The following is an 11,429-nucleotide window of genomic DNA, read 5'->3' as shown; positions in this document are numbered from 1 at the left end:
CCCATCCCCGTGACATAAGATGGCGTAGTGTGTGTTCATAGCCCATCCCCGTGACATAAGATGGTATAGTGTGTGTTCATAGCCCATCCCCGTGTCATTTGTGATACCTGGTAGATACAAATGGTGTATAAATAATTGCTGCACTGTAGTGTTTAACAAATAATGTCAAGGCAAAAATCTGTACATCGTCACAATAGCTATAGGGTACATAGGGCCCTTTGCTCTGTCCTTTCTGTTTACTGGTTGCTGTAAATTCACAAAGCAACTCACAAGGCAAATTCACATAGCAAAAAAACCATGTGAAGTGGACAACAGCTTAGCGGTCAGTGCATATGAGATACGAGGTGCTACCTCCCTCATCCAGCTCTGGAAGGAACAGAACTCGAGTTTGCCTCCCTCAGTCTCTGGCTCCCTACCTTGAACGGTTTCCCTTTGAGACGCTCCCTAATAATGTGTTTGCTTAGTATGCGACCCTTGCGCCTGCCTCTTGGAGTTGATCTGACCCTAGCTCACATCGGCACACCTTCCCCCTTTGGCCTGTTCCTTATTCCCTCTTCCAGACACACCCTGGACCATCTCTCCTTAGATGAGCATTTGAGCCATTTGCAGCTTCTCGGCTGCTGTGAACACTGCTGTCACAAATGTCTGGGTTCTCACTGATTTTACCAGAGATTAAAAAGGGAGATGTCACCGATGACCCCTTAGCCCTCACATTATCCTTTCTGAAGATTTGACTTTAAGTGTGTGGTGTCGCTTGTTGTGTGTCTGGGCATCGTGCACATTCTTGGTGCCCACAGAGGTCAGAAGAGGGCATCGGAAGCACTAGAAATGAAGTTACAGGCAGTCATGAGCTGTCCAGTGGGTGCTGGGAATAGACCTCAGGTCCTGTCAGAGCAACAAAAGTGCTTAGCCGCCGAGTCGCCGCTCCAGCCCCAGGAGCTCTCAGTCTGTGTCAGTGTGTTATTCTCCAATGCACCTCTCCCTTCTGTGATCTTGCTTGAATGTCATATCAGTAGCTAGAGGACACCTTGCCACTTTGAGTGACCAAGACACGTGTGTGGGCACTAGCCGTGGAATGGAACCCCGTTCCCCAGTATCTGGGTCTCCACCACTGACAGCTTCTCACTTCCAACCCTTTCTTACCACCCTGTGTTCACCAAAGCTTTCGGTTTGTTTGCTTTTGACCTTTGACTTTATTTTTCTTCACTTTCCTTGGTAAAAGCTCTCTCTTAGCCCACATGAAAAGTCCCTTGGTACTGGAAATCCCTCTATTTTCATTCCTTCTGTCTTAGGTTAGTGGTCAGAATTCACACACACACACACACACACACACACACACACACACACACACACACACACAGCCATGAAATCTCGGCTAGGAGAGCACCAGTCACTAACAATGTACTTTATGTTTCTGATACTGAGTTTATGGTTACAGATCTTTGTAAACAAGAAGACACACAGCCTAAGAGCCCCCCCCCCGCCCCGTTGTTTACCCTCTGGAATTATAATTTTGCCTTTACAATAAACAGACCTTCAAGACTCTTGGAGAGGAAGGTGTGGCTAACGTTTGTTCTTACCTTTCCTGACCCTTTGCTCTCCCCCTCTCTCCCCCCCACGACTGTAGATCTTTGTTTGGGAGCAGAACCTCGAGCAGTTCCAGATGGACCTGTTCCGGTTCCGCTGTTACCTCGCCAGCCTCCAGGGCGGGGAGCTGCCAAACCCCAAAAGGCTGCTTGCTTTTGCGAGCCGGCCCACGAAGGTGGCCATGGGCCGCCTTGGGATCTTCTCCGTGTCATCTTTCCATGCCCTGGTGAGTAGAAGCAAGTGACTTTTGAAAATATATTCATCTCAATGATTACTCCTGAGTAGGACCTGACAGCGGTTCTGACATGTTTCCCTGGTTCTGCCCAATACAGATTTCCAAAAAGGCTTCACTCTGCAGTTCATGCAAAAATTTTATTTGAACCTGTGTGGAAATGTGCTTAAATAAATCTCTTTGGATAGGGCTTAAACTATTGTGTAAAGGAAACTCCAAAGGCATTGTACCCACACTCCTACCCCCGGTCCATGGTATTGGGAATTGAAGGTCTCCCACATGCTACGTAATCGCTCTGCTGTTGAGTTCCACCCCAGCCCCATAACAGTGCTGTCTTAAGATGTGTGCACAGCAGTGTTTGTTGATGATATTTTTAGGCAGTTTTGGCAAAGTTAGAAAAGAAATTAACTTTATGTAAATGATCGATGGAGGGCTTTTCTTTATGCATGAATCTAATCATGGGTAGATGTATCCTCCCCAGTCCCCCACATGACATAGATTAAACACAGATCTTTGTAGAGGCTGGAGGTCTTGCTCTGTCATAGTTTGATGGCTGCAAATATATGGTGTGTTTGAGGAAGGCCAAGTTTCAGTGATGAAGTAGCCAAACCCTTGCTCTCCCAAGGAAGTGATGAAGTAGCTGAATGCTTGCTTTCCTAAGGAAGGAGGCTTTCGTCTGACCCCTAGAGCACGCAGGCAGGTTGTGTGCTGTTCTGTGATGACAGTCTAAAATCTTGAACACTTGCTAAATTACAAACAGCTTTATGTACTTTGGGTCCATTTCTGCCAAAGGGGAAAAACAACCCATATACAAGCAACACGTTGTAGCCAGTGTAGGGGGATGCCCTCATAATGTAGGGGTACTGCACCCGTGACACATTTGCTGTCGAATTAGATGGTAAGTGTCAGGGTCCAGACAGAGCTGCCCTGGGAAGTCTCAGCTGAGTCCTCCACTGAATTCTGAGCTATAATTTGGTCCAAGGTGTTTGCATTCTTTGTAAATAGATTTATGTCACCATTCAGCTAGTTAGAAGGAGATTTACATTTTGAAAGAGGTCTTAAACACCAACTGCTAGAGTTTGTTAAAAACCGTCTTACCTGCTCATTTCAGTCCTTCTTGCCTGTCTCTCTGGCTGCTACTTTTTTTTTGTCTGTAATAGCTGGGTGAGTGAGTGAACCCAGCTAGGTCTGTCACTAGTTTTTAATTTAGCCAAACCTTCATTCTGTGTGGGAAGAAGATATGAGATGAAAATTTTCACTTTGCACCATCAGAATATCCTAATCAAAAGTGTTTATTTATTTTTATTAACAAGCTCTCGAACTCGTGTCCACGCCCCTCTCTCCAGTGTCCACGCCCCTCTCCCCTTTACTGATAGACCGTGAAGAAATACAGTTTGACTTTCTACTTCAAACTTCCATGCTTTGATTATTTTCTTATAAGACACTGGAGCGTATGTCTCTGACACAGACAAGGAGAACCATTGAGCCACTTGTCGTAATTGATCTTTGATCTTCTAAACTCCCCTTCTTAATGTCTATGACGTATGCACGCCTCATCTGGTGGCAGGTGTGCGGAATCTGCCCCGTTGAAGAAGTTGGTAACTCTGAGCCTTTTTGCTCAGTTATTTGGAAGAATGCTGTTTAGTTTCCTAAGTCTGCCTCTCTGTGGCTCTGTTCTGTTTCTTGCTGTCTACCTCGCCAGCACAAACCCTGGTTTGGTGTCCATGCATCTTGGCCTGTCTGCAGCAGGGCTTTGACTTGAGACAGAACACGTTAGGTCACTCTATTGGGTATCTTGTTCTATTTTCTGCACAGGCTCTTGAAGAACAACCCAAGCAGGGAATTTCAGTCTGATTTATTGGACACCCAGCCCCCAATCTCTCCTTGTCATTTGACCCTAAGGGTCCCCTCCTCTCAATGGGAGCAGAATCATTCTTCAATTTCTCCTTTGTCTAGGATATTCCTCCCTCCTTTTAAGTGGGGTTGGAGGAGGTGCAAGGGTTCCAGGGCCAGGGGAGGGCTTTGAGCTCCAATGGGAGTCCCATTCACTAGGAGAGCCTCAGTCCTGCTGAGTGATCTGCCTTCATTAACTGAAGGGTCCCCGCTGTAGTCTTTGAAGAAAGGTTATCATTGTTCTCCTTTGCACGGATGAGCTGACTGATAGTCAGGTGACCGCCTCAGAAGAGCCATTGTCTGGGCTGATCATTGAGAAACTTCTGAGTTCTTGTCCAGCAGTTCTGCCAGCCTGGTTTTCTATACCCCTCTGGTCATTACTGTCTTGAGAGGGGTGGGGCGGGGCTGGGGGAGGTGGCTACCAGTACCTTTCAGGGCCTTAGCACTTGAAAGTGCCTGCTGGAGTCTCTGAGCAGCCTGAGTCAGTCAGCCCGCCAGCCAGGCACTGAGTGTCCGGAGGAAGCACAGGTTTATATTTTCTGTGCTTTTCTTCCCTCCTGAGATTAGAAACCCAAGAGTTTATTGCCGCCATGGCATTGGGTTTCAAATCTTTTATTTATTTATTTATTTATTTATTTATTTATTTATTTATTTATTTATTTGATTGATTGATTGATTGATTGATTGATAAATCCATGCACGCCCCTGACGTACGTCAGCTGCTAGCCTTGCGATGAGGATTAAAAGAGCAAAGAACACAGAGTCCGCTCTACTGGAGCCTCAGGTCCATGTAGGAAAAGACAAGGGGAGGAACACCTGCAGCTAATGGAATATGGTTAAGGGCAGACAGCGAGGCATGCTGGGAAGGAAATGCACAGGCTAACACACCCCTGTTGCGATCGTCACCTCTCAGCATCCTCAGAAGAGTGGCATCAGGAGCCCCTCAGATACCCAAGGGGGTGGTCAAGCGCCTCACACAACAAGGCATGCTCGCTGTTCCCACATAGTCGGTCTTCCCTCCCGCACACTTTGAACCATATGTAGGCTACTTACAACACTTAATGCAATGCAGATAGATGCTCTGGAGGTACTTACACTACATTGTTTACTGAACGGCGATGGGGAAGGTGTCTCAGCATGCTCAATGCATATGGAACATGAATAATTTTGATCTGAGGTTGTTTGAATCCACAGATACGGAGTATTCACCCCTCCTGGTGTGTAGAATGAGGGTAGACAGACCGACAGACACTGTACTTACAGGTAGCCTTTGCTGTTTGCAAATTCACAGAGACCAAACAGCTGGATTTTTTTTTTTTTCTTTTTCAGGCTTTGTTTTGCTTAGGGTTTTAAAGTTCAACACCATTTCTTCTGGGTCTACACAGAACACACGTATCAGCATGTTCTGATCTAATCATGTTACAATCTTTGTTTGCCTTCGACTCAAAGTTGAGACCAGAACATCTGACATGTTCTATGGTGCATTCTGTTTGTGGGACTCCCCACCCCCTCCCCAGATACCTAAAGAATAAATGTAGGTTAAAATCTTTCTCATAAAAATTCTCACGGGAATCTTGGCTCCTGCTTCTTAATGCCCTGACCTGTTTCTTAAGTACTTAGCTGAGACAATGCAGGACCCCACAGCTCTCTCATCCTTGTGTTTGTCTCTGAGTCCAAAACCCTTCTCCCTAATGCCCTGAGAGAAGCTGTCTGGCTCCAGTCCTCATGCATGTGAGGGTCCTTGCTCGTCCGCTCTCTGGGATTCTGCTCTGTTGACACTGTCGGTACCAAAGACTCAGGAAATGCCTTGTGGCTGACATGCTGTGGGTTGGGAGGCCCCCTGTGTTGCCCAATACCAGTTCATCCCCGAGGCTGCTGCCAGTTGGCACCTGGCTCGTTGGGAGTTGCCCGCGTGGGAATCTATGACAAGTAGGTTCTTAGACATTCACCTCCAGCAACAAAGAACAGGTGGGGGCTTTCATTTCCAGTCTGACTGGCTGCGCCTCCTACCTCGCCCTTCGGAAAGCAGATTTTGTGGGTGGCCTGTTGAGATCTCCTGGCAGAAGAGCCCTGAAGTTCCTGGAACATTGCTTATAACCTGTAGGGTAAAGTTCAAGTTTGAATGCTCTACAGACTTTCTGGAGTCCTCGAGTCCCCCTACTGCCACAACTGTCACTGTGGTAGCTTCAAATATGGGGACTTCTGTTGTGAAGTGATTCCCTGCTTAGATGGTACCTTGGAGGCATCTCAGCAGAGGATAGCTTTAAAAAGAAATATAAATGTAATTTCCTCTTCACCTAACATAACATATGTAAGTTATGGAAGATCTATGTTACACACACACACACACACACACACACACACACACACACACACACACACGAGACAGAGTATATGTATGCATGAGAGAAAACCCCCCTCCATTCAGCAGTACATTTGTTAGCCTTGGGTACAGCTCAGTGGTAGAGAGCTTGCCTAGCATCCGTAAGGCCCTGGGTTCGATCCCCGACACAATGAAAAAGACAGAGACAGAGGGAGACTGTTTAGCTCGGTGGCCCAGTCTGCAGGGTGTTTCCCTTGGTCTTCCATCCTGGAAAAGACTGATGTTTCAGGCTGTGACCCAGTCCCTCCTGTCACCAGGGATGAACTGTGTCAAAGAAAGCTCTCTCCTTTGAAAACATTTCCTAGACACTCTCCCATTACCCAGAACTGCTTACAGTGTGTGCCCCGCTCCAAGGAAAAACCAGCTTTGACTTCTTGGCCAAGTGCCCAGATACATTATGGATTTTCTAGAGGAGCCACTGGGTATTGGGGCCACGAATTACTTGCCTAGCGAAGAGGATGGTTTCCTGTTTTCTCAGAGATGGAAGAGACTGGCTGGTTTAGATTTAGTGTGGAATCACAGCAGGCAGAAACCTGCTGGTTTTCACCAACCTTCGGTGCCATTTTGAATTAAGATGCTAGGTAACTGTCCCGTAGCTGTCAGGAGGCAGCTAAAGAAAACGTGGCTCCATGCAGTAGGTGCGGCAGCTCAAGTCTGACTGGAGGACGGCTAACTCTCAGCAATGTGGCATAGTGTATTACCATTGTACTTATTATTGTTGATTTTCTACGGTGATTGAGCTCGCCAGCTTTTCATCTTAAGTCAGCGAAGGTCCCAGAGTCCCCATGCTGCAGCTTAATGCTTTGAACACTAGGGTCATTGCTATACTGTGAGAGGGGTGTATGGAAAGGTAGGACTAGATGGCACCTCGAGGCACCGGTGTCAGCCCTGTTGCTTCTTCTGTCTTAACAAATCCCAGGTGGCAGCCCGGACTGGTGAGATCGGAGTGAGAAGGCGTACTCAGGCCATGTCCAGGTCTGCAAGCAAGCGAAGGAGCAGGTTTTCTTCTCTCTGGGGCCTAGACACTACCTCCAAAAAGAAGCAGGGACGCCCAACCATCAACCAGGTAGGCCCCAGAGTCAACACAAAGGATCCACTGATGTTGCTTCTGTGTCAGTGTATGCTCTTGAGTGTGCGTGCATGTGCGTGTGCGTGTGCGTGTGCGTGTGTGTGTGTGTGTGTGTGTGTGTGTGCATGCATGTGTGAGTGCTTGCATGCATACATGTGTCTTTACTGACACTTTAAATCAACTTGACACTTTAGTTCTGCGAGACAGTTTTTAATAAGTAGCTTACAGCCCAAACACTGAGCTCCTCCATTAGTCTGTCATCGACCTCCCTCTCCCGCCTGCCCTCCCCCCAGACTCTGGTTAATTACAGACCTAGTAAAGAAAGTGCAGAATTCATGTAAGTCCTCAGAGCAGAGCAGGCTCCACAGGAAGCCCAGTGAGCATTAAATATAGTCTTCTTAAGCCGTCTCTGATATGCGATCAAAGGCAACCTCCAGGGAAATGGGACCGTTTCCTTGCCTCTGAGATTTGGAAGGTGGTCTTACGTGGAACGAGGACCCAGGAATGTGAGAGTAGCCACCCTGGCTGCCTCTACTCAGATCCAAGCCTAGCAGAGGATCACGGGGCTCACGTGGTCTGGGCTGATGCTTGGTGGAGCCCCGAGTAGCAGAGCCCAGAGGTCTTTCTCTCCCCCTTCCCGCTGCGGCCTCCCTCCTGACACCAGGAAGCCTCCAACTACTTGTCTAGATTCTAGAGACCAGAAGACGAGGGACTCGAGTCTTTTTGGAGGGCGGATTCATTTCATGGACTACTGTAGCTGGACAACATTTGCGAGGGTGTGACCAGATCACACTCAACTTTGAAACATTGTGTTTTCTGTCTTGATGGAACCTGAAGGAGACCAGCCAGGTGGCCATGAGCAACCTGGTTTACTTTTTAATCTTCAGGAGGGTAGGGCGGACCTGGCACAGTCGAGATTCGGTGGCTCTCTGCCTTGACTTCAGGAGGAGGCCGTTCGCATCAGTATCCCTGCCCTCCTTCTGCAGAGAGAGGCCTTGCAGTTTGGACTTAGGTTCTGTCAGAACTCTTGGTTTATATGGCCTTAGCTTCTGGGCACCAGGTTAGATTGTAGCCAGGTAGATTGGAATGTATAGCCGAATTTCAATAGATACAAGCAAATATCTTCACAGTGTGTTTTTAAATCATTCTTATAATTCCTAAAGTAAATTTTTTAAAAAAAAATCTTGCTTAGCCATAAATACTGTAATAGAAATTTCAGCATTAATTCAGAACTTTAAAATAGACAAAAATTTTATGTTTCTGTAGCTTCATTTTTACTGGATGTGTGTGTGTGTGTGTGTGTGTGTGTGTGTGTGTGTGAACTATTAAACGCGTGGGAAGTTTGATTTCCTGGGACCTGATTCTTGTGGTTTGCCATCTTAAGTTGTGACATTCTTTGGGATCCAGGAGGGCCTCCCTGCTGTGATGTTTTCAGAAAGCCCCTCCCCTTTGGCCAGCCACTGCCCCTCCCCTTTGCCCTGTTGGTCAGAGTTCCTTTTTTTAAGATGACACTTTTGTCTGTGCAGGTGTTTGGAGAGGGGACTGACGCCGTAAAGAGATCTTTAGAGGGAATATTTGATGACACTGTTCCAGATGGCAAGGTAAAAGCCAACACGTCTTCCCTTTGGGTCACATGAGGGCACCAGCGTGTGCACGGTGCTGCGATTTGGGGGAAACTAAAACTCAGTACACCCAGTACGAAAACCTGAAACAATCAGGTTTTTACAAACGTTATCTAACAGGTTACCACAAGGTGGGGAAAACCATTTTATGTTTAAATCTTGGTGCTAATAAGAATATTTCCCCGCTGACATAACATTTTCCATACTTATCATCTGATGTGTAAGATTGCAACTAATACAAGATTTGAGTTCTGAGTTAGCTGAACAGTTCGTGTCATTGCTAATTCCTTTTTATGCACAACTTTGATTCCCAAGAGGTGAGTTCTTAGTGCCCTCTCTCTCTGCCCACACCTGCTATTTTGTTCCCAGGAATTTCAAAACAGGGTTCTGATAGTCTGTTCTTCTTTTTAAAAATGCATTTTCCTCCCAAGTCTAATACTCAGGCATGATTCAACCTTGTGCTTGAATTGAATAGAGGCTTTCAAATTGTCAGGATTAAAACCCCAGAAAGGCCTTGATTTCCCCGTAGCCACTTTTCGTGGCCTTGCTAAAAAAAAAAAAAAAAAAAAAAAAAAAAAAAAAAANAAAAAAAAAAAAAAAAAAAAAAAAAAACAAAACAAAACAAAAAACAAAACAACAACAACAACAAAAAGGATGCCTTCTTTTCCAGGACCCCAGTTACACTTTCCTTGGGGTCCTAGTGCTGACAGTTGCTGCGATTTTTCTGGTTCCCATCTCCAGGATCAGTGTGGCAGAATTCAGCTTTTGGTTGCCAAGCAACCAAGTAATATTAGTCAGCAGCTGCTGAACCCAGTGTTCTAGAAGGATCTGATCCACAGAAGCCAGAGTAAGGTGGAGTTCTTGGTATCAGAGGGCACTGGGGAGCAGTGGTCACAGGAAGGGCCTTTCATTACTCACATTTCCTGGATGTGTAACCCCGGGTCTGGAGGTGGCTCACTCAGGGAATGCGTTCCCATGGCACCTTGTTCATGATGAAATTAGATCACTGCACGGATATGCAAGCCAGCATAGTTTTAAATATTTACCTTGTTGTATCTGGAGTTGGCCAGTTTTTCATGTATTATACTTTTTTTTTAAAGAATTATTTTATGTATATAAGTGCACTGTAGATGTCTTCAGACACACCAGAAGAGGGCGTCAGATCCCATGGTTGTGAGCCACCATGTGGTTGCTGGGATTTGAACTCAGGACCTCTAGAAGAACAGTCAGTGCTCTTAACCGCTGAACCATCTCTCCAGCCTTGTGTTATACATTTAAAATGATGTAGCATCATTTCCTGCATACAGGTATGGGAATGACAGAAGTTTTGAGTTCCCTTGTACCTCTGTGTTTCCCATTTTTCTAGGCTACCTGTTTAAAATCCAGCTTCCGGGCATTTAGCCTTGCCCCAAAGAGCAGTTTAGATGCAAATCTACGGTTGACCCAGTGCTAAGGGCACTTATTTAATGTCGCGTGTGGGAGCAGCCTGGGAAGATCCCAGTCATAGGTCATGGGGTGTGGGAAGTGAAGGCTTTGTGGTGATTCTTTTCGAGTCCAGCTTCTGCGTGAAGGCAGGGCCGAGACTCTTCCCCTACGGGGTTTCTCTCCCAAAACCCTTCCACTGGGTTGTTGGGGTATTATTATTATTATTACTACAAAAACTACTATTACTACTGTTGTTGTTGTTGTTGTTGTTGCCATGAATGGAAGTCATGTTACTACCTCCCAGCATTTCCAGAGAAGTTGTTCTCTTCTTGTAGGTAGCTGCTTTGAACCTTGTTCCTGGGAATCTGTAGACCCAGACTTACCAGCCAGTGGCCTAGGTCATAACCCCCTAACAGAGCCATACTTGAGCATGAAGTGCATTCACATTGCAACGGTCTAACACATCTTATTTGCTGGGGCTCCTGCGGGATTGTGGGTCCGAGGACGCTTTGTGCCCTGGCTCCTCTGCTTGTGAGGTTCAGCCTGGCTACATTTGTATACGTTCTTCCCCCACGTCCACACCTCTGCTCCCCCCAACCTCAGTCGGTGTGGCTGAAACGACAGTGACAGTCGTGATCCTAGGGAGGACCGCCTTGACGCTCTTTGAGCTCCATCTGGGATGTGACCTTGTTCCTCCCAGGGCTGTCCTGGCCGCCCAGGGAGGACACAGAACTCTGCTGCCTGTCAGCCTGTGGAGCCAGGGTATTATTATCTTTATGAACACAGTTCCATTGCGGCCTCATTGTTACTTTGCAGTATAAAATTTACATGGCAGATATTCTTGCCGTGATGGAATTTCCTGCTCAAAATTCAAAATGCCTTTGTGGAAGAGACATTGGGCTGAACCGAATGATCTTGCTCTCTGCTCATCCGTGCCATGATTACATCATGGCTCTAGGGACATGCGCCCCGTGCTCAGAGTCAAAAGCTGCCTGCCTTTCCTTTCATAAAGCTCCTATCTCACTAGCTGTCTCTCCCAGGGGTCCCCCTCCTTCTCGCCTTCTCTCATAGGCACCTTCCTTCTCTCCTAGGCTGTTAGCCTGGGCATAGATAGTCAGGGCATCTGAAGTCAGTCATTAGACATGGATGGCAGGGCTAGTGAGATGGCTCTGTGGGTCAGAGCACTGACTGCTCTTCCAAAGGTCCAGAGTTCAAATC

At 46.8% G+C, this 11,429-nt stretch overlaps 1 protein-coding gene across 6 annotated transcripts in view; it reads left to right on the top strand.

Moving 5' to 3' along the window:
* The window catches only part of Tiam1 (T cell lymphoma invasion and metastasis 1), a 345,165-nt gene that overhangs the window by 262,159 nt on the left and 71,577 nt on the right, over positions 1-11,429 (top strand). For all 6 annotated transcript variants that reach the window (XM_029544321.1, XM_029544322.1, XM_021210115.1 and 3 more), the window contains 3 exons: positions 1,628-1,813; positions 7,015-7,161; positions 8,691-8,765. In XM_029544321.1, coding sequence (XP_029400181.1) covers positions 1,628-1,813; positions 7,015-7,161; positions 8,691-8,765 — 408 coding nt within the window. The remainder of the gene's footprint in view (positions 1-1,627; positions 1,814-7,014; positions 7,162-8,690; positions 8,766-11,429) is intronic.

This window comes from Mus pahari, chromosome 12, assembly GCF_900095145.1.
Source record: "Mus pahari chromosome 12, PAHARI_EIJ_v1.1, whole genome shotgun sequence".
Lineage (NCBI taxonomy): Eukaryota > Metazoa > Chordata > Mammalia > Rodentia > Muridae > Mus > Mus pahari.
Note: the sequence above shows the minus strand (reverse complement) of the source record. Positions and strands in the feature narration are given on the sequence as shown.